A 24,176-nucleotide genomic window follows, 5' to 3' on the forward strand; every position below is an offset into this window, starting at 1 on the left:
ACCAGATTTTGCTGCTGCTGCTTTCTTGACTAACACGTTAGCTAATAATTTAAAATATTGTAGAATAGATACTTAAGAATATTTAAATGGAAAAATAAATGCAAGCAAAGACATTCAGTGTGCGTCTGGGGGTAGACACCATCATTTCATAAAATTTTGAATTATTTTTGAATTAATTATTTTTATATATTAATATTAAAAATATTATTTTAATATATTTTCAAATAAATCCAATATTAATTATAAGTTGTGTAAATATAGGTCTTGAATGTTTCATTGCCTTCACAAATTTAAGACTTTTTTTTAAGGAAATAAATCACATAAGAAACAATTAGTCATTTAATTTTTAGATTTTCCAATTTGGCACATAAAGTTTAACAATTATAATATTAAACCTAAATGTGTTATTTTATTGCAATCTTGCCTTTCTGCTTTATAATAATTTGTTCAACCATATTTTCAAACACTAACATAAAATATAAGAGACGTGGGAGAAGTGGCATGCCAAAACGTTGAACAATTAGGAAAACAAAAGGTTGATTTCAATCAATTGATTCGTTCAAATTAGAATTTTTTTTTCAAGGGATGACTTCGTAAATATATTTCCAGCTACCGTTACAAAAGTAATTACTGCTCTTGCCACCTTGCTCCGCAAGCAAAAGACCCCCAGACTACACTGCCCACGTGAACAAACAAACTTTGAAAGAAAATTTTCCAACTTCTGGACAATAGACTTCAGCAGATTTTGAAAGTGTTTTTAAAAAATTTTAAAATTTTATTTTATTTTATTTTAAATTAATATATTTTTGATGTTTTTAAATCATTTTAATATACTAATATTAAAAATAATTTTTAAAAAATAAAAAAACCCTATCATGTTAACACAAAGAGCTCATCCTAAAGTTCAATTAAGATATGTTAGATTCCCAAGTTTTTAACGAGTATCTTCCTCTCATCCTAAAGTTCTTGGCTCAAAATATCCTATCGTGCCAACACAAAGAGCTCATAATTGTTAGGAATCCTGTTAGAGATATATTAGGAATGAATAACTTACATGAGTTCCCTACTGTAATACTAAGTCTATAGGACAATGAATTCCGAGGAAGTGTTGGATTCCTAGTAGATGAGAATAACTGTATATACTCTTGTATAAATATGCGATGCAATCAATAATAATTCTCATTCCAGCAAATTCTATTCTTCTCAATTCTATTCTTCTCTTATCGATTTACATGGTATCAGAGCTGGACTAATTATCTCCATCAATATTTTCATCAATTCTCTGTTTCGTTCCTCCTTCCACATCAGTCTTTATCTTCTCTGTTTCCATCCTTTAAACCTAGAAACCACAAAACCTTCAGAGCATGGATCTTACAAAAGCAAATCTCTCAAACCCCTTCTTTACTCATCATTCAGATCATCCTGGACTGATTTTAATCTCAAAGCCCTTAAATGGAGATAACTACTCTACGTGGAAAAGAGCAATGACATTGGCTTTAAACTCCAAAAACAAATTGGGCTTTGTCAATGGCTCGATCAGAGCTCCCTCAGAAGACAATGATCCTGAAGAACATGCAGCCTGGTCCCGGTGCAACGACATGGTTCACTCTTGGATTATTAACACCCTTAATCCAGAAATATCAGATAGTGTGATATATTATTCAACTGCTTATGAAGTTTGGGAGGACCTTCATGAACGATTTTCTCAAAGCAACGCGCCTCGCATCTTTGAAATTCAGCGCGACATTGCTTGCCTTCGACAAGAGCAGCTCTCAGTTTCTACCTATTACACAAAATTGAAGGGGTTGTGGGATGAACTAGCCTCCTACAACGACACTGTACATGGAACGCAACAAGAACAACAAAAATTGATGCAGTTTTTGATGGGATTAAACGAATCTTACAGTGCCATTCGCGGTCAAATCCTCTTAATGAATCCTCTTCCTTCAGTGCGGCAAGCATATTCCTCCATCTCACAAGAAGAAAAACAGCGCCTCCTAAGCTCAATGCATACAGGAGGTGATTCCAGTGGTAGTGCTGCCATGGCAGTCCGTAATAGCACCAATCGATCAACTGAACATCTCAGTGCAGGATTTGGGAGATCAGAGCGCTTCAACAACTCATATGGGCCACAAGGATTCAGATCACAAGAGAAACCAGCAGGGAATTTCAGTGGAGGACGACGATTTCAACAGGATGGACGACGCCCAACCTTTGGCAGAGGGCGTCCTTATTGTACACACTGTGAAGAAGCGGGTCATTGGGTGCAAACATGCTATCAATTACATGGGTATCCAGCGGGTCATCCAAAGACAAAATATGGGTCAGGATCAAAGCGTTTCAATAACAATAAACACATAGCTAATCACGTGTCCACAGTCGAAAATGAGCAACCAGTTATCGGTATTTCACAGGATCAATTAAAACAGCTCTTGTCACTCCTAGACAATAAAACTGAAGGTTCTAGTCCTCATGCGAATGCCGTAACTAAACCAGGTTTGTCTAAAGTTACTTCCCGCAATTGGATCATCGATAGCGGCGCAACAGATCATATCTCTTCTAAATTATTCACTGAGAAGCACACCAAATGTTCATTACCACCGGTACTAATGCCCAGTGGACAAAAGGCTGACATTGTGGCAAAGGGATCTTTACCCATTAATTCTGTCTATTATTTACACAATGTGTTGTGTGTCCCTACATTCAAAGTAGACTTGTTATCTGTCAGTCGCTTGACAAGAGACCTTAATTGCTCAATAATCTTCTTTCCTTATTGGTGTCTATTGCAGGATCTGGCTACGAGGAGGATGATTGGTTTGGGTAAACAACATAACGGACTTTACTATTTGGTGGCTCTGGCAACGAAGCAACATACATCTAAACAAACCCCCACCATCAATCAACCAACCTGCAATCTCATCACCTCATCCACCAACCTTTGGCATAATCGCTTAGGCCATACATCACCTTCTCGTTTACACTTCATTGCTCAAAAATTTTTAAATTTTTCCATTCAGTCCAATAATACTTGCCATGTATGTCCTTTGGCAAAACAGAGTCGTCTACCTTTCCATTCTAGTGTAATTTCTTCTACAAAACCTTTTGCATTAATTCATTGTGACATTTGGGGTCCTTATCGACACCCTTCCATTTCTGGTGCTCGTTTTTTTCTCACTATTGTTGATGACTTCTCACGTTTCACATGGATTTTCTTAATGCGACATAAAAGTGAGACGCAATCAATTCTAAAAAAATTTTTCCGTTACGTTTTCACTCAATTTGAAGCTCATATTAAAATTTTTCGAAGTGACAACGGGGAAGAATTTATATCACTTCGCACCTTTTTTCACAATAATGGTGTCATTTTCCAACGTTCTTGTGTTTACACACCTCAACAAAATGGGGTTGTGGAACGCAAACATCGTCACATTCTACAAGTAGCTCGAGCTTTAAGATTTCAAGCTCACCTCTCCACCCAATTTTGGGGGGAATGTGCCCTTACTGCTACTCACATCATCAATCGCCTCCCATCTCCTGTCCTCTCCTTCAAAACCCCTTTTGAACTTCTCTTTTCCAAACCACCTTCCTTTTCTCATCTTCATGTCTTCGGTTGTTTGGCTTATGCTACCAATGTCCGCATTACTCATAAATTTGCTCCTCGTTCCATCCCTTCTATTTTTCTTAGGTATCCTCCCGGTCAAAAAGCTTATAAATTGTTTGATTTATCAAACAAAAATTTTTTTACTAGCCGCGATGTCATATTTCATGAAAACATTTTTCCTTATGCATTTACCCATCCCACTCCTTCCTTCCCACCTTACAATCCTGGACCCATTCCCCTAATCCATACCGACACCACCACCTTTCCCTTTCCACCATCCTCTTCACCACAACCACCCCTACCTACCCAAATTCCCCTTTCCACCACACACTCTTCCCCACCTCCCACCACTCTACGCACCTACACACGTCGCCCCAAACCCATTAACCTTGACACTCATCCCACTGATTGCTCCAACACACCTTCCACCATCATTTCGGCTCAAACACCACCCTCCACTACTTCACCCTCTTTGGAACCAGGTTCCATTGCGCCAACCCCCCTCTCTTTAGAAATCAGCCCACCAATCACACTTGCACCCACCCCGCTTCGCCGATCCAACCGCCATATTGGCCCCCCGGTCAAGCTTCGTGACTATGTCTGCTCCCATGTTTTCTCCGGCCAATCACCCTCCTCCCCACCAGGTCTGAACCAAGGTACTCGCTATCCATTATCCAATTATGTTTCCTATCACAGATATACATCTCCACATCATTCATTTATTGCTCAAATTAGCCATACCATGGAACCTAAATCCTATTCAGAAGCAGCTGCTCATCCTGAGTGGCAGGCCGCCATGCTCTCTGAACTACAAGCTCTTCAGCAGAATGGTACTTGGTCACTCACTTCTCTTCCACAGGGCAAAACTTTGATTGGCTGTCGCTGGGTCTACAAAGTCAAGCACCGATCTGATGGCTCTGTGGAGAGATACAAAGCCCGTTTGGTGGCTAAGGGTTTCACCCAACTTGAGGGAATCGACTATCAGGACACTTTCTCCCCAACTGCCAAAATTGTTTCTGTCCGTTGCTTGCTTGCTCTGGCCGCAGCTCGTGGTTGGACCCTCCATCAATTGGATGTTCACAACGCGTTTCTCCACGGTGAATTATCAGAGGAGATTTATATGTCTCCGCCGCCAGGGCTTCTTCGACAGGGGGAGGAAGACTTGGTATGCCATCTTCATAAGTCCTTATACGGGCTGAAGCAAGCATCACGCCAATGGTTCGCCAAGTTCTCTGAAGCCATTTGCTCTGCTGGATTCAAACAATCTCAAGCCGACCACTCTTTATTCACCAGACAACGAGATAAGTCCTTCACTGCCCTTTTAATATATGTTGATGATATTTTGATTACTGGAAACGATCCCGACAGTATCGCTATGACAAAGAAATTTCTGCATAGCCATTTCCACCTTAAAGATCTTGGCCCCTTAAAATACTTCCTTGGTATAGAGTTCTCAGCTTCTAAGAACGGCATTTTCATTTCTCAACGTAAATATGCATTGGAAATTATTGAGGATGCAGGATTGTTGGGTGCAGCCCCTATTGATACACCTATGGAACGTGGCTTAAAATTATCAGACAAGAGCGACTTGCTCAAAGATCCGGGTCGTTTTAGAAGATTGGTTGGTAGATTGATTTATTTGACTGTTTCAAGACCAGATATCACTTACGCTGTGCATGTTCTGAGCAGATTTATGCACCAACCCCAGAAGCTTCATATGGAAGCTGCTCTTCGGGTTGTTCGATATCTGAAAGGGGCACCTGGTCAAGGGTTATTCTTTCCTTCACACACTGATTACAAATTAAGAGCCTATTCAGACTCAGATTGGGCAGGTTGCCCACTGACTCGGAGGTCTACCACGGGTTATTGTGTGTTCCTTGGACCCTCGTTGATATCCTGGAGATCAAAACGACAGAAAACAGTCTCACTCTCCTCTGCAGAGGCAGAGTATCGTGCAATGACAGGAGCATGTTGTGAGTTGACATGGCTCCGATGTCTGTTGAGGGATTTAGGCCTTTTACATCATGAACCTGCTTTGCTACATTGTGATAACAAGGCTGCATTACACATTGCAGCCAACCCAGTCTTTCATGAGCGCACCCGACATATTGAGATGGACTGTCACTATATCAGGGACAAAATTCAAGATGGCTCAGTGATAACAAGACATGTTCATTCTGAACATCAATTGGCAGACATCTTCACCAAACCCTTAGGAAAAGATGTCTTCATTCCTATGATTCACAAGTTGGGAGTGCAGGACATCCACTCTCCAACTTGAGAGGGGGAGTGTTAGGAATCCTGTTAGAGATATATTAGGAATGAATAACTTACATGAGTTCCCTACTGTAATACTAAGTCTATAGGACAATGAATTCCGAGGAAGTGTTGGATTCCTAGTAGATGAGAATAACTGTATATACTCTTGTATAAATATGCGATGCAATCAATAATAATTCTCATTCCAGCAAATTCTATTCTTCTCAATTCTATTCTTCTCTTATCGATTTACAATAATGGAGTAGCAGAAATACAGAATAAACATGAAGAATAAATTCCATGAAAACCTTATTATCAGAGAGCATTGTTATGTATTACAGCATCATTCCAAGAAGAATGCTTCTGTCATTTGACAGGGAATTTTTATTACAGACGATTCAAGTTGCCAGAGTAGTTGCGGGACAACTATCATGCACACAGGCCAAGACATCTCTATAGTCCCTTGAAATGGTGAACGAATCATAGACCTTTCCATCGCTGCTTTTCTTGTACTCGAAGAGCAGAGATGAATGATTAAATGCTGTCAACTTCACAAATCCAAAGTCATAATCTCTGTAAATACTCCAATTTGGGATCACGCTGCTGTATTCTGATAAATGGCTTCCTCCCCCGCCAACAACAACATGAATAGTTCCATTCATTGTGCCTGAATAATGATGTTTTTCTTTGCTCACGCATTGATTCTACATCATCAACACAAATAGTAAAAATAAGCAAAATGAAATGAAATTATCTAAACTTGCAGTCACAATATTGAGGAATTTGAGGAGGAGCAATTAGAAGCTATAATGGGACTGGTGACCAATGGCCAATGACAGGATGTGATAGTTTCATAAGGCCAAGATGTTTTTCCAGACTATAGATGTTATGTATCACTTTCTGGTAATCATTAAATACCCTCCAAACCTTTTCTAAGCATGAAATCAATTGCCCCAACAGGAACGGCCATCTAAATTAGAGCTCAAAATGCAGATTTATAGTTGATGATTTAACATTTCACCATAGATTAACGATAATATTAAGTAAATGCAATTGTCATCTGCAACTCTTAGAAAGAAAAGGACGAAGCCTTTACAAATAGCATGTCACAAATGGCACCTGTATCCAATTCTTTGTAATGGATAAAATCATACATGTACTGCTGCAAGTGTGCATACCTGGTAAACAGGGCATGTCCTCTCGTAGTTGTGGACGTGTCCGAAAAATGCAATGTCTACCCTGTATTTTTGCCAAAGTTTCTGCAAGCTTTCCCTCCCCATGGGCTCTTCGAATGCACCCTCTAGGCCATACCAAGAGTTAGACGAGTAGCCAAGGACACGATGCGCTGAGAAGATTAACCATGGCTGCTTTTGTCTATCAACGGATGCAAGACATTTTTCAATGAACTTGTATTGTTCAGTTCCCTCTCTCCAGTCATGCTCAGAGTCAGCTATACAAAAGTGAAACATGCCATAATCCGTCGAGTACCTGTATGTTTATGGATTTTAATTGATTTCACCACAAAACTAGACTGGATAGTAGAATTGCAAAATACAGGTGCATTTGTTGATCCTAGGCTGTTTCAGGATTCAAATGTCATGGCTCAATGCTTATTATCTTCCTTCCTCCTATTTATTTTATTTTTGTTAATATAATTCTTTTACAAGATCCTTAATCTGAGAATTAATTGAGGTACATTTTATGCAACTTACCAAAACTTAGCTCTGTTCTCAGCAGGAACATAGTACATGGTTTCTGCGGGCACACCACATTCTCCACCAGAATCTGAAGTGTCATAAAAGGAGCCTGAATTTGGCCAATCACGTTCATGATTACCACTGCAAAGAAGAAAACATTCCCAATAAGCTTATTGTAAACCCCGTGTGTGTGTGTGTCCAACACATTTGTAATTGTTCAAGCGCAAGGGTGCGAACCTTGCAATCATGTATGGAACAGTGGATGTAATGGGCTGCACCTGTGCTGTGAATTGGTCCCACTGTGAAATGTACCCATTTGCATATGGTAAATCTCCTATATGGAATACTATATCAAAGTTATCCAAGTCCTTGATGAGTTGGTCTGTAGTGTTGAGTGAACCAGGCTGATAATCGCTGTACTCATTTGAACCATCACGCTCCGCCTGAAAGACATTTGATAGAATTGTAAATCTCAACGTATGCACAAGTCATATGGAATGTTTTCTTCCATAAAGGACGATCTTGTGTTTATCAAGCACAGATTGTGCATTATTTGCGACGAGCATACAAGTAGTAATATAGATTTCCTCGTTGCTGATATAAAAGCACAGGTTGCTAAGATTGTCAAAGACAACATACATACCTTCCCCATGTCACCAAATATTATGACACGCTGTAATGAGTCTTGTCCAGGATATGGAGATGATTTGAATGAAAACACCTTGCTCCAAACATATGAACCATCGGATAAGATATGACCCATTCGGTATGCATACCTGAAAAAACATGACCAATTAGTAGTTGTTTGAAACTTTTTCAGAGATAGAAAGGTATGTTTTCTAATTCCGTACACTGTGTTAGGCCATAAATCTTTCAGAAAACTTGTATGTATGAATCCAGGATCACGCCAGCCAACTGTTCGTGCAGGTGAACCTGGGAAGTGAAAACAAGCTCATCATTGCATGCCTTCTAGCAGACACAATTGAACGTGATAAAGGATATGAATAGGTTAAGAAAAAAAAAAGTCCTATCATGTGCAGGTGAACCAAATCATACCACACATGCTGTTCTGCTTGAATGTTAATGTTCCAGCAGGTGAGCGCTTTGGAGTTTCACCCTTCATGCCCCATTCAACAAATGGAACAGCTTCATCTATATTATAACCACTAGTCCATGTTACAGTCATCTGTGAAACATAGAAATTCAGTAACATTTCAATAATAACAATAACAATGGTAAAATGTTTGCTTAAGCCAAACATTGAAAGTCGATGTTGGAAAGTTAAAACACCATTATTATCATCTCGATGTTAAAAAGGAAACTATATTTCAGGGCTATATAACTTCCATTTTCTCTCTCTCTCTCTCTCACACTCACACACACGTAATTCATACATGGACTCACATGGAACTTTATAAGACGAATACATGCTTTAAGACTCAGTATACAACCACTAGAATGCCCTTAACTTGTTTATGGGGGTTAATAGTTAAATCAGACAAACTTCATTGAAAGATATGTGAGAATATTGTCTATAAAGACTCACTTCATCCCAAGATTTTCCATGAGCAAGCCGCGGGTATACTGGTGCTTCTGGATTCGAAAACTGTAATTTGTTTGAAACAGACACCAGTTTTGGCTGCAAGAAATTGAGCAAGAACAAGGCCATTTTACAACATCATAAGCATTCCTCAAAAGTAAATCATTCGGACAGTAAGAATAAAATGATGATGCAGAACAAAAGCAAAAAAAGGAGTAAGAAAACTCACATATGACAACCCGCCTGAAAATAATACGAAGGCAAAATCTGCTCGCTGATTTATCAACAAAAATCTCAAAGTACCTTTTCCTGTTTTTGTGTATTCCGGATTGCTATGGTTCGCATACTTGTACTAAAACAAGGACATCCAACGTAACAGATGAAGTTAGAGATGTCTTGACTTGTAAGATTCGACTGTTAACCTTAACTCAATGTCTACAATCACATTTGTACACACCTTTATTGGGGCTGTACAGATATACGGACTTTCCTGCCATTGATCATCTTGTGGTGGACATGTGGATGCGCTGCCATACCAAAACACAGTTGTAATTCGTAAAATACTAAAATGAGCATGAAGTTTCCTAAACGTTGTAGTTATCAACTTTGGTCCTACAACAGCATTTCTACGTAGAAAAAGCTTGACGAGCGAGGAAAAAGATTTAAGTGTTAATTGATGTAATGCACTAGTTAATCACAGTATTACAGGCACAAAGAATCATGACCAGGCAGTTCATATTGGCACATTGAAGAGGATTACTTGAAGTTTGCAGGAGAGAAAACTCCAACCCAATCATCTGCAGATGGCTTTTCGTTCATAATATTCACCGTTATCCATTCAGAATCCTCACCCTGCAATCACATAAATAAAGGGGAAAAAACCTAAGAATTACTTGCCATGTTTGTTAAGAAAATATTCTTAAACCACGTTACCTACAATGTGTTCCATACAGTATGTTGTATAATAACTAGATTCTGGCTGAAAATAAAATTATATTAACAAAATATGATGAATGCTTGGGGTTATCATACATGATGCCAAGTTTAAAAACAATATTTTAGGTCTCTAAGGTTTAATTTTACGGGTTTTTCTTTTTCTCAGTTAAATTGGTTCTTCAATTTTTTTTCCCGCTCCCTAATTCAAAATACCGCCTTTTAATACGAAATAAAAATCCAGCAACAGTCGAGTACTGTTGTACAAGAACATCTTTGAACAGATTGGTCCAGTTATTATACTTTTTTAGAGCAGATTTCACGTTTGAAGGTTTTCTTCCTCCAAAAAAATGAGGGGATAACACAACACTTCCACCATTACTAAAAAATGAGACAAAATATAGATAGAAAGTGCAGCTTTCAGGCAGCAAGATTAAATCTATATATCCAGTCGAAAAGATGGCAGGGCATCCATGTTGGATTAAAAATATTTATGACAACATAGCCAAAGCTGTGAGAGGTAGATTAGGATCAAAGGGTCAGAGTCATTACCAGAGAGCCAAGAATGCGAGGGTAGGCGGTGATGAGAGCGGAGCCATCAAGCGCCAGAGTGGCTTTGTAAATGTCGATCTTGGCAAGTGCTTGCTCTCCAGCTCCATGAATATCAGCTTGAACAAAGGTCAAGTTTGCAAAACACAGCAACCAAAACACGAGTACTGCTGAGGATGTCGCCAAAATGTTTACTGGAAAGTGATGAACGGTCTCTTTCATTTTGCCTGAACTGGTTTTTACGTGCCAGAAATGAGAAGACCAGACCCCAAGCTAGCCAAGCAAGTAGCCCACTAGGTTTAGCAGAGAGCCATTAAAAAAGCTTCACGCGCCCCCAAAATTAAGCTATGGTTACGTCAATGGTCCTTCTTGTAGCTATATATACCGCATGAAAGGATGTGGTTGAGCTTTGTTGTCAGTTTTTAAATAAAACGTGAGGAATGACTTTTTTTTTTTTTTTTCTTTACGTACATCAGAGTATCTAAAAATCCATTGAATCCATCTAATCAGATCGATTTATTAAAGGGTAAAATTATTTTAATAATAATATATTCTATTTTCAAGAACTCAAAACTGCACTTAAATAAACAAGTTGTGAGCCAATTGAACCACCCACTGGTAATAGAGAAATGACCTCGTGAACATCAATAATGTCCGATAATGTCAGAGGATATGTTTGAGATGTGACAGGGGTACGATTAAAAGTTTTTTTTAAAAAAAATATATTAAAAATATATTTTTTTATTTTTTAAAAATTATTTTTAAAATTAACAAATCAAAATAATATAAAAAAATAATTTTTTTTTTTTTAAAATCACGTTTCCAACAGACTCACACTGAAACTCTCTTCCCGCATAACTGATTTTTATATAAAATTATTTTTTTATTTTTAAATTTATTTTTTAAAAATAATTTTTAAATATTTTTAAATAAAAAATACTTTACAAAACAATAACTCAAATAAATCATCCATGAACAGCTAGGGGGTTCCGCTTATCAACCTCGGAAAATCAGTTTCCGTGTCCGTAGTGTTTTGTTCTGCAGTGTTCAGATTCCCGGTTTTTCTCATTTTCGCGTCCGTCGTGTTTTGTGTGTTTTTGGCTTTGTTTTGCCATTGTTTTTGTATTTATGATGCAATAAACATAATAAAATATTTAATAATAAACTTATTTTGTATTCATTAAAAAATTAAGTTTGAAATACAGTTTTTATATAATTTTTTAATTAAATTTCATAAAATTCTATTTATTTTTGCATTTCAAAACTGTTTTTGAAAAATTTTAAAAACATTTATTTTTTTACTTTATATTAATATTTTTTGTATTTTCAAATCATTTTAATGCGTTGATATCAAAAATATTTTTTTAAAAAAATATTTTGATGCATTTATAAGTAAAAAATATTTTGAAAAGCAACCACAACCACACTTTCAAACACAATTATTAAATATTTTTTACATATTTTTTACTGCATATAAACCACTTCCATAATTTTTACTAAACACAAATTTAAATTCAAGTACTCATACTTTTTTTAATTTTTTTTTAAACCACAGCATAAAGCTATCTTGAAAAGAAACATTCTCTTTATAAATCTAGAAATCTTCAATAATTCATAACAATTTTATTATTTTTTTTATTGGTAGACGAAATTATTGCACGTCGTCCCTCGAATCTGACTGCGCCATCAAAGCACAAAATAGAGACAAGCATGAGTCAAGTCAAGACACCACGTGAATTATTGGTTATGGCTAGAGGTCCATCAATAAATTCAGAGCTCACCCACCATTTGTTGGCTGTCGTGCTTTTTCAAGGGATGTTTATCATTTAGGTTCAACATGTTTTTTTTATTTTAAATTAATTTATTTTAATATTTTTAAATGATTTTAATATGTTAATATTAAAAATAAATTTTAAAAAATATAAAAATATTATTTTAATATTTTCTTCATCAAAAAATAATTTTTAAAAGGAAGTGTTAACATACTCTCATCACCTAATAAAAGAAAATCTTATATTTAATGTCTTGTCCTTTTCTTTTTCATTCAGTTAATTACAATGAGGACAAGATCTAAACTGTATCCACTAATTGTTTTAATATATTAAAAAAACATTCAAGTGATTGCAATATTTAAAAAAAATTATTGGAATGCAAGTGATTAATTTAAATGAATTTTATAATTTTGTTAATTTAATAATATAATTAAAAAATAATAAATAAAAACTAATAACTAATAAAAAAAGTGTTTGTCAATATTATAAAAAAATATCATATTCTGAAACGATTTTAATTATTTTATTTAATAAAAAAAACTCACTAAAAAATAAAAAAAAAATTCAGAGCGGAAGATAGAGACAAGCATGATTCAAGTCAATACACCACGTGAATTAATGGTTAATCAATAAATTCAGAGCTCATCGAATTTGTCTGGTTTTTTCAGGGGTGTTTGTCATTTAGTTTTGTTTTTTAAATTAATTTTTTTAATAATTTTAATATGTTAATATTAAAAATAATTTTTTTTAAAAATTAATATATTTTTAAAAGTATATGCTAATACCTGGTAAAGAAAATCTTCTATTTAAGGTGTGCTTGGATTGCGTGTTTTCAAAAAATTTAAATTGTTTTTATTTAAAATAAAAAAATTATTTTTTAGATTGTTTTGATATATTGATATCAAAAATAATTTTTTAAAAATAAAAAATTATTTTAATATATTTCTAAATAAAAAAATACCTTAAACCTTCAATATTATCATAATTACAGGCAGCCTTAATATCTTGTCGTTTTCTTCTTCATTCAGTTGATTACAATGACGACAAGATCTAAACTATATCCATTGAACAGGGCCGGGCTAATTATTTTTTTTCGCCAACTTAAATAATTGCAGTGTTTATTTTATTTTAGGCGGTCAGATTCACGGTTTTTCTCATATTCGCGTCCGCGTGTGTTTTTATATATATAGAAATCTTCAATAATTCATAACAATTTATTATTATTATTATTGGTAGACGAAATTATTGCACATCTCCCTCGAATCTGACTGCCATCATAGCCAAAGATAGACGATCATGAATCAAGTCACGACACCACGTGAATTAATATTTTAATTTGTCATTTTTTTTAGATTAATATGGAATTCGGCGAATCAAGTCACCACACCACGTGAATTAATATTTTAATTTGTCATTTTTTTTAATTAATATGGAATCAAGTCACCACACCACGTGAATTAATATTTTAATTTGTCATTTTTTTTAATTAATATGGAATCAAGTCACCACATCACGTGAATTAATACTTTAATTTGTCATTTTTTTTAGATTAATATGAAATTCGGCCTGCTTATATACATTTTAACTAATCTTACAAGTCCTAAAATTAATGAATATATAAGTTTTTAGTAATTATAAAATTTGATTTCTGAAAAGTAAATTTATAAGCTAATCAAATTAAACTTCACTACTCATTGAGGTTTAAATCTATTTTTCTCAAAAAATAATTACTTTAATTAATTTTTTTTTGTTATTGAATCTTTTTTATGTATTAATATTAAAAATAAAATTAAAAAATTAAAAAATATTATTTTAATATATTTTAAAATTAAAAAATTACTTTAAAAAATAATTATTACTGTAATCCAAACACCAATGCTGACAAATGAAAAAAAAAAACAGGTATTTAATGTCTTATCCTTTTCTTTTTTGTTCAATTAACTACAACGAGGACAAGATCTCAACTCATTATCCACTAAATAAGGTTGGGTTAATTTTTTTTAATATAAAAAAATATTTAAGTGATTATAATATTTTAAAAAATAAAAAGAATTGAAACTTTAGTTATTGATTTGAATGAGTTTCATATTTTTTTTATGGAAAAAAAATTCTTATCTACTGAGAATTTCCTCAGTTACTTGCTGAGAATTCTCCCTTAAAAATGAAGAAAACCAGATATTTCTATCGCAAGTTTTAAGCATTAGAAAACATTCTATACTCCAGTATAGGTTGCACGTGTTTTACTGCAAGTTATTTTTAAAAACACGTGATGCTTTTAATTATATAATAATTGAAAAATAAAAAAAATACTTTTTAAACATGCAATCAAGAGCTAGTAATATATATATATATATATATATATATATATATATATATATATATATATATATATATATATATAATTTGGATTTCAAGTAAGAGATAAATAACATGTAAAAAACTTGCTTAAATTGTTTGGAATTTCATATAAAAAATCAAATTATAAAATATAAAGGGACATCAATCTAACATAAACATTGTTCGAGAAACTCAAAATAAAAAAGTGACATGATGAACAAAAAAAGTATGGATGCTTAATTTTTAAATAAGAAGTAAAATCTCAACAACTGTTAGCAAACAAGGAGTCAACTCCTTGTTACTCCAAGGACCTAAATAACTTAGTTAAGTATTTGTAAAAATATTTCATGTATTAATCTATGTATTTGAACCCACAATATAAAATAAGTATGGTACATACCTCAAACACTCATCTTAGAAGATAAATTCCACCCAAGAAAAAGTAATCTAAGAGCACTTAAAGCCTTTAAACTTTTATTGGCAAGCATTGACCAAATAGTTCCCTCCACCAGATTCGCCCCCCTACTCCCCCCACCACACACACACACACACATGTATATATATAACTCCTATACAGAAGTGTCTTAGGTCTGACAACCATGCAAAACCCAAGCGCCTTGGTTGCCAGACCCACATAAAATTTATTAAACAAATATCCAGATCTTCTTGTTTTTATTATTTTTTGCAATAGGCAACACAATTTTCTATGAGAATAGAGGGGAGAGGGGGGGAACCATGACCAGAGCTCCTTCGTGGGCCGCCTTGGCACACACGCATTGCCACTATGCCTGGGTGGCGAGGAGCATTGAACGCAGCTCCGTAAGGCAGTGCTCGGTTCTGTTTTGGGGCCGCACACACCACCCAAATAGGGTAGGCGTCGTTCACCCATTGGCGCGTGCTCAGCATGTGTCAGCTATTTCTGAATATAAACAATAATTTATATACATACAAATACTTAATTACCCTTGGACCGACATGATATTTACAATCAAACCATATGAAAATGATGAAAACACGTCTACATGCACCCTTGTTTTTGTTGAAACCCAAGAGTAATTTTGTATTTGAACTGTTTTAATAAAAAGAAAAAAAAAACCCCTTAATACATACATATTTCCCTCCCTCATGGGCATGATTATATCTTAACTGTTTATTTTTTTATGAAAAAACAAAAGAAGCTCTCAACCCAAAGATTAAAATTTTGTGACTTGAAGAGTAAATTAGTATTTATATTGTAGTCCAAAAAACTTAATTGGATTATTTTATCCCCAATCATTCTTTTAATACCTAATGTATTTCATAAAAAAGACAATCCTACCCTTAACTACATGTTTAGAAAATTTATTTGGCAAAGACAATTCTATAATTATAATGTTTTAATTCACAATAATTTGTGGCTAAACAAACAGGAAAGGTCCACTAAACTCTTTTAGTTTTTGTTATAATTATAATGAGATGACATGCTCGTGCGCTGCCGCGGGCTTATAGAACAAATACACTTGATAGTGTTATAATTGTGAACTAGCGCTAGATAAGTAATAAACACTATATATATGATGGAGCAAATATTTCATGACGGAAAAAAAAAGGTTGTGTTGGTGATAAAAAACTTAGAGATTGAACAAAATGATTTGTAGCAATCCACAATGTTTTATGAGGAAAGATACAGTGCTTTCGCCATATGATTTAACTTTTCTGTTAATAAAAAGCAAAAATAATTTACAAAGCTAAATTCTCTATCAACTTAATATTAAAAAAACAACAACAAAGATAATTTTGGAAGGAAAAAAACCCATGAGGAAAAACGTTGTAGCAATTGACAATATTTTGTGAGGAAAACTACAGTGCTTTCTCCAATAAAATAAAATAAAAACCATTTAGAGAAATACTGTAGCAATCCACAGTGTTTTGTGATAAAAACTACAACGCTTCCCCCATATGATTTAGCTTTATTGTAATTATAATTCTTAACCAACTCAATATTCAAAAAAAAAATCGACAAAGATAATTTTGGAAAAAATCATAAAAAAATTATATGAAAAAATACTGCAACAATTCACAGTGTTTTAAAGAAAAACAATTACAAAGCTAAATTCTTAATCAGCTCAATATTAAAAAAAAATCGACAGAGACAATTTTAGAAAAAAAATAACAAAAAAAACACAAACAAAAAGTGAAAAAAATCATGTTGGAAACACTGTAGCAATTCACAGTGTTTTGTGATGAAAGTTGCAGTGCTTCCCCACATGATTTAGCCTTATTTGTAATGACTTGTAATTATAATTCTCAAACATGTCAATATTAAAAAAATAAAACTGACAAAGATAATTTTGAAAAAATTATATAAAAAAAAAATCATGTAGAGAGACACTGTAGCAATCCACAATGTTTTGTGAGGAAAGCTACGGTGCTTTCCCCACATGATTAAGTTTTATTACAAAGTTAAATTCTAACAAACTTAATATTAAAAAAAATATCAACGAAGATAATTTTGAAAAAAAATATTATAAAAAAAGAAAACACAAAAGAAACTAGAAAAAAATCACGCGAGAAAAAATTGTATCAATCCATAGTGTTTTGTGAGGAAAAACTTGTATTTACTTGTAATTGCAATTTTTAACCAGCTTAATATTTAAAAAATAAAATTGACAAAGATAATTTCAGGAAAAAACATAACAAAACAGAAAAAAACCATATGCTGTAGCAATCCACAGTAATTTACGAGGAAAGTTACAGTGCTTTCCTCACATATTGTAACTGTAATTTTTAACCAGCTCAATATTAAAAAATAAAATAAAAAAAGATAATTTCGGAGAAAATCATAAAAAAACAAAAAAAAGAATAATGCGGAGAAACATTGTAGCAATCAACAATGTTTTAAAGAAAAAAATAACAAAACTAAATTCTTAATCAGCTCAATATTACAAAAAAAATCGACAAATACAATATTAAAAAATAAAAAAAATAGAAAAACTATGTGGGAAAACACCGTAGAAATCCATAGTATTTTAAAGGAAAAAAATTATAAAACAAAATTTTTAACCAGCTCAATATTTAAAAAATAAAATCAACAAAAATAATTCTGAAAAAAAAAATAAATGAAAAAAAAAGAAAACATAGGAAAGTCGGAAAGTAATTTTGAAAAAAAAAGAAAAAAAAGAAAAAAGGGCAAAGTTGGAAAAAAAATGAAAAAAAGAGAAAAGTTGGAAAAAAAAAATATATATATATATATATATATATAATATTATAAATTACTGTTGTAATCCACCAACAGCGCATTTGGGTGTGAAAAACCATGACCCCCTAGTGATTCCCAGTTATATGTATAATAATGTATAATGTATAATTATAATGTCAGCTATCTTGACTTGGCAGTCACTTGCATGGTCAACATCAAACTGCAATGAGTTAAATCAAAATCCTTGAAGCCCATTAATTTGTGCTTGCAGCAACAACACAAGCAGTTACATTGTCACTCCATTTCTTACGTGTTCTCTTGAAACAGAGGCTCATTTGCCCCACCTCCGAGGCATGCCTTGACACCCTCACTTGATTGTTATTCAACAGTTGTGGAATTGGGTAAGCTTTAAAGGCTTCCTATTCTGCAAGGTGTTTCTACGGCTCCTGAAAAGACATGTGAAAGCTTTTCAATGAAATGATGGAGTAAGGTGCTCATAACAAAAACCAGATCCAAGAACTGCACTCACAGGAAGATACATACACAAATACTTCATCACATGTCATTAGACTTCCAATAAACACACAAAGAACAACAATGAAAAAGAAAAATGGTATTCAATATTCAATGACTTCAAGAGACAGTGTGACACAAATGTTCATTAAGCGACATGTTGACAAGAACTAAATATTACCTTTGCACCAAGAACATATGCTTTGATAGAAGCATTGTCATGAAAAGCGTAAACAGCCTTGTGGATAGCAGTCTTAGACAATGGCTGAACCCCAGCTCCGTTCTTGCTGTGAGCTGCTACAACAAGAGGACCCCCAGTCTACCCATAGGCATCCAACCAAAGTCTTTGAAGTGTGAATTCGTTAGATAAGCCGACTTTCTTGTCATTTTCTCGGTCAACATCCATCAAAGTTGGAAAACTATCTATAAATTAACTAAAAGTAGAGCCAACGCCTTGGTTAATTAAGCACTCAAGTAATTAGCCCAGTCGAGGCCTTGTCTGTTTCCCTCTCTTTTCCATTTGCGGTCATGTCAATACGAGATATAGTGAGCTAGCAACCCGTTGTCCTTGTTGTTAATGTCATGGCACAAAGATGCAAGCACTTCTCGTCGAAATCTGATCACAGAACGTCTGGTGCTAGAGTCCATCACCCGTACCCTCTTTTAGGCCTAGCAGTGGCCTAGAGGAAACGAGCTTGTTCATGGATCCGGTTGGGTGCGAGGTCAAAACATCAGGCTCTCCTTTTTTCAATTAAGAATACATCATGCGTGGCTCACCTTTTCCCAGTCTGCAGCATGAGAAGAAGGTATGCTTTCTGTCTTGGTAATCCCCAATCTGGTGCCCAGCTAGAGAGTGCGAGAGAGAAAGCTCTGGCTGGTAGCATCGGACATTTTAATGGGAAGCTATCTTATTGAGGGACACCAACTCCTACAAGACGAGCATTTTTCATTGATACTATGCTCCCAAAAGCCTAGTGCACAACTCTTGGGATCAAGCTTTACTTTAATTTATCAAGAGTCGGTTTAAAGCCACAAACAAGTTCACAAATTTAATTCTTCCATAGGCAACTACAGTTTTCTTGAATGTTAGCTAAAGGTGCTCTTCCCAGAGTCTCACTCTTCGCTTTTAATGTGTCTTACAGTTTCTGATCGAACAGCCAAAAACGTCAACGCCCTAGACAACTAAGGCATTGAAAGGGCAAGCAAGGATAGCTCTTAATTACAAAACTTGAGGCACGTTAGCATACCATCCACTAGTCACTTGTTTACAAAACTCATTGCTAGTGAAAAATCACTAGCAGCACCTGAGCTATTTCACATCTGCCTATGGAGAATTGATTCAAGATTTGCTTCAGTGGTTTACAGCCTCACGTTTTGAAAAGTGAGGGGAGAGCTTCTTCTCCAACTCCAACAAACTGAAATTTCAAAAACAATAACTAGTGAGGAAACTCAAATTTGAAAAACCAAAAATCTAGAATGCAACTGGACAAAAGAAAAAATAATATTCACTTACATCTCATATTTCTGAAGAGCCTCATTTCGTTTTGCCACATACAATTCACTGTCTTTAGGTATATTGTTCAAAGGATTGAACACTACAAGCATTAAAATTACAGTTACCAAGATATTACATCCAGTTTAAGATACAGGCATGGAGGAAGATTTGGACATCAAACCAAAACACAAGTATTTGCTCGAATTTATGCATAATCTGGACCAAGTCACTTTCGTTGTCATAGCAACAACTTGAGTGATTCCATTGGCTTTACAAGAGATTATTTTTAACAATCTTGAAAGAATATCAATCAAATTTTGTTTTGCCACTATATAAAAATCCATTTGATGTAATGCAATCATATTATGGAATGGCTTAGTGTCCACAAAGCTGTGCAGAATGCAAAATCCTGTCATTTCCAGAATACACAAAACACAATCCGTGAAGAAGACATACTTGGAACTGGTGTCAGTTCTTTCACCTCCACATTCTTCTGAACTTTCGGAGAACCGGGATTGTCAGTCGGCTGCACACCCTGTTCAAACAAAACATAGCTTACTAAAGTAACAAGAAAAAAGGTCAAATGGAATTGATTAATAATGGCAATATCTTAAAGTTCAATGCAAAAGGTAGCAATTAAGACTCCCAAGTCAAGTCTTTAATGATGGATTAAGTCTTTGTTTTCTTAATTTTACCAATTAAGCTCCTTTTTTTCTTTTTCTCTCTACCTTTCTTATCTCCTCTAAATAATTATGTATTTGGACGCCAACAGATTCGTAAATAAAAAAGAGCTGAGATGATTAGCAACTGTTACCTTCTTCCTTTCCCTCCTCTTGAGTATCTTTACGTGGCACTTTTTAATGTAGTGCATCAAATGATATCTAGAATGTCTAGAGAACAGCTGTTCTCTAATCCCTGGATTCTCAGCCAGCCAATCAGAAATATCTTTGGACTTGACCACCTCATCTTTATCCAAAGATTCCAGCCAGGAATAAACCGGCAGCCATTGATCAGTGCGTTGAAATCGAGCATGTGGAACATCAACCTGATTCGTCTCCGGCACCTGATATAGGAAAAAAGGCAACTACTTAGCTCATAATGCTTTGATGATGATGATGAATTGATGATGATGATGATGATGAAAGCGCAAGGTACCTGCTGACTGTGATCGGGGAGCCTCATGTAATTTTGAATAGAAAGCAAGCGATCAACGAGGTCTGAACGAGGCATGGATTGTAAATCAGAAGGTAAAGATGAGTAATTAGAATCGATCCATGACTCCACCTCGGTCCCACTCACTGCTTTCACTCCAGGAAACGCACTGAGCCAAAGTCGAGCCATTGTTTCCCATTCTTGTGATTGATTAGGGTTTGATCCGCTTCCTCTGTTGTTGTTGTTGTCGTCGTCTTCCCCTTCTAGGGTTTGTTCCATTGATTTCGACATTTTTGTTTTTGATTGACTAGTCACCCACTCCCTCCCTTCCTCAAACGCTCAAAATATCGTGTAGCATCCCTTCTGAATTCTGATATCGCTGAAACGATGCCGTCTTTTTCATCGGCTTCAACAGTCTGTTTTGGGGATAATGAACTACGAATTATACTTGGGAAGCAGCGACAAAGATAATCCCTAGGAATCCAGTGCTCTACCCTGCTTCTGAAAGTTCCACCCAAGATTTAGTTTCCCAAAAAAATAGTTTAAATTTTTATTTATTTATTTATCTGGATGAAATGATGCAAACCTTCGGCGTCTGGGGTTGAAATGTGAAGGCTTAGATATAGGTTTTGCCACCGGGCTTGGTTGTTCATACAAAACAAGTTCTTTAAATATTTAAATCAATAAATTCACGAGGATAAATAATCTATGGAAAAGAGATATAGAATGAAGATCCCATGAAGTGGATGATTCAATAAATTGATGTTAAATCCTTGAATGAGCTTAAATGCCTTGGAATGTTTACCTAATAACAAGAGTTATTTATAGAAATTGCTCAACTTCAAGGCTTGTTGGATTAGTCAAGGTGCGCGCAAGCTGATCCGGACACCCACGTTAAACTAAAAAAAAAATTTATAAAAAGTAGCCAACGCAATCTGAGATCCCATGTCCAAGGCAAGAACTTCTTGTTCAAGACATTTTAAAGGGAAATCTCTTCATTAAAAAGAAACTGACTCGAATCCAGAGCATCCTATCTGCAACTCTTTACCTCGGAAACAATGATTCTCTTCACCCAAATAGGCACACATTCAAATTAACAATTATACTGTCTTGAGTCAACGAGTTCTTAAACATTAGCTGAAATACGAAATGTCAAATCACAATCTTGCCAAAAAGAGCTTAAATATGCTTGTTTTAAACAGGAACGTAGCGTGATGATAAAGGGCTTGAGATTTGCACAGCAGGTCTCAAATTCGAGTCAGGACATGTATTTCTTGTAAGAGCTTGGGACAGCCGGAGTTTTACTCGCTCACCTAGACTAACAAGGTATTTTCAGAAAATGGAATTTTAAAAAAAAGAAGAAGACACGGCCAAAATGAATGTCAGATGACATGGACTCCGAGGTGCAAAAGCTTTGACATTGAAAATCAATACAGGCTTTTATCGAACATGTGTTGACAAGTTTAAAGCACACTGAAATTATCACTGTACAGTAGTTCCAGGCTAACAATGTTCGCAGCATTCCAAACAATACATGAACACCAAATATCCATGGAGAAGAGAATTAACCAGGGGCCATGATCAGTTTTGTAATTAATCTTGTCGGGAAAAGACTAGACTAATAACATCAACCTTCATAGTATTTACGTCATCCACAGCTGTAAAGGGCAACGCCACCCAAACTCGAATGTCCTGTCTGGTTTTACACCCATATCTTTACTAAATCTGAAGAAAACCAACTGATCTTGGAATACAGAAACCATGTTCAAAGCCCGAAAGTTCAGAAATTGATTCAGCTGTGAATCATGTTGAATTAAGTTGTATCTTGCTGATATTTCTTGCATCAGAACCATAAAGTTTCTTGTTTTCCTCCACAGCAGCTTTTACTAACAGCACTTACAATTCTGACACACATCAAAGTTTATGAACTTGAACCAGTATTTTGATCCGACTACGCAGCACAACCTCTAAGAAAGAACAAGTAATTTTGTACTTGCAAATCAATAGTGCCTGGAAACAAGAATTAGAAATTTAAATGTCAGCTCCATCGTTAGTAACATATAACAAAGAGCAGAGGTGTATGGCAGCCATAACGATCGACTTGCTCTTTAACAGCTAGCGATGCTTAGCAATTGATGCACACAGCCCTGCTCCCTAATAACCAGTAACGTTAAACCATGATCATTGCTTATGACATGAAATAACAGCATGACCATGAAAAAACGTGCCATTGTTCGCAGCATTCCAGACAATACATGAGCACCAAATAGAGTAACGTTCATGAACACAAAGTAAGTATCGGGATCATTTTAAACCCATTTAGATTCGTACAATTTACTTGTTTCATAAAAGACGACATTTCAATGAAGCCTATAGTTTAGCAATTAGCATTGCAAATAGAGTAATGTTCATGGGAAAGAAATAAATAATTTACGTGTGATTGTCAGATTTTTTTTGTTAGGGCAGAGTACTGCTTACAACTTGCAAGTACTTTCATGTTTAGAAGAGTGTGGTTGCGATTATTTTTTAAAGTGTTTTTTGTATTTGAATACATTAAAATAATATTTTTTTTATTTTTTAAAAATTATTTTTGAGATCAACATATCAAAACAATTTAAAACATAAAAAAAAATTAATTTTTAGCAAAAAAAACAAATTTATTTTTTTAAAAAACATGGATATAATCTCGTTTCCAAACGCATAATAAGGTAAACAATGATCCTAAACAGCCCAAATTGTGTCAAAATGACTTGCGAGCACTTCCATGATTGGAAGTTATATACAAAGGGTGCTTACGAGGGTGATAATTGTTATTTTTTAAAATATTTTTTTATTTAAAAATATATTAAAATAATTTTTATTTCATTTTTAAATAATTATTTTTAATATCAGCATATTAAAACAAAATTAAAAAATTAATTTAAAATAAAAAAATTTAAATTTTTTAAAAATACTTTTAAAATATAAAAACAATGAGTTAAATAATTATCTTAAACCACCAAATCGTGTCAGAATTTAAATACAAACACGTTGTTGCAAAAAGCTGATGAGAAAATTACAAAAATCAAAGCAATAATTAATGAGGAAGCATTAATTATCACAATAGTAAGATTCAATCAATTATGTTCCATAAAAAGAAACATTGAGTTG

The 24,176-nt window shown here is 34.5% G+C and overlaps 2 protein-coding genes across 2 annotated transcripts; both read right to left on the minus strand.

The window, feature by feature from the left end:
- Positions 1-6,132: 6,132 nt before the first annotated feature.
- On the minus strand, positions 6,133-10,943 carry LOC7454553 (nucleotide pyrophosphatase/phosphodiesterase). Its single transcript, XM_002318690.4, has 12 exons — positions 10,583-10,943; positions 9,858-9,949; positions 9,555-9,624; positions 9,327-9,449; positions 9,104-9,196; positions 8,614-8,743; positions 8,409-8,490; positions 8,201-8,333; positions 7,795-8,000; positions 7,573-7,698; positions 7,039-7,348; positions 6,133-6,564 (listed from the first exon to the last, which is right to left on the minus strand). The coding sequence occupies exons 1-12, from the start codon at positions 10,799-10,801 to the stop codon at positions 6,259-6,261; spliced, it is 1,890 nt and encodes a 629-aa protein (XP_002318726.3). The 5' UTR covers positions 10,802-10,943; the 3' UTR covers positions 6,133-6,258.
- Positions 10,944-19,401: 8,458 nt separating this feature from the next.
- Positions 19,402-21,713, minus strand: LOC7454554 (uncharacterized). Its single transcript, XM_002318691.3, has 5 exons — positions 21,030-21,713; positions 20,689-20,937; positions 20,331-20,409; positions 19,893-19,974; positions 19,402-19,794 (listed from the first exon to the last, which is right to left on the minus strand). Exons 1-5 carry the CDS (start codon positions 21,315-21,317, stop codon positions 19,731-19,733), a joined length of 762 nt encoding a protein of 253 aa, XP_002318727.1. The 5' UTR covers positions 21,318-21,713; the 3' UTR covers positions 19,402-19,730.
- Between the last annotated feature and the right edge of the window lie 2,463 nt (positions 21,714-24,176).

This window comes from Populus trichocarpa, chromosome 12 (genome assembly GCF_000002775.5).
Source record: "Populus trichocarpa isolate Nisqually-1 chromosome 12, P.trichocarpa_v4.1, whole genome shotgun sequence".
In the NCBI taxonomy this organism is placed as follows: domain Eukaryota; kingdom Viridiplantae; phylum Streptophyta; class Magnoliopsida; order Malpighiales; family Salicaceae; genus Populus; species Populus trichocarpa.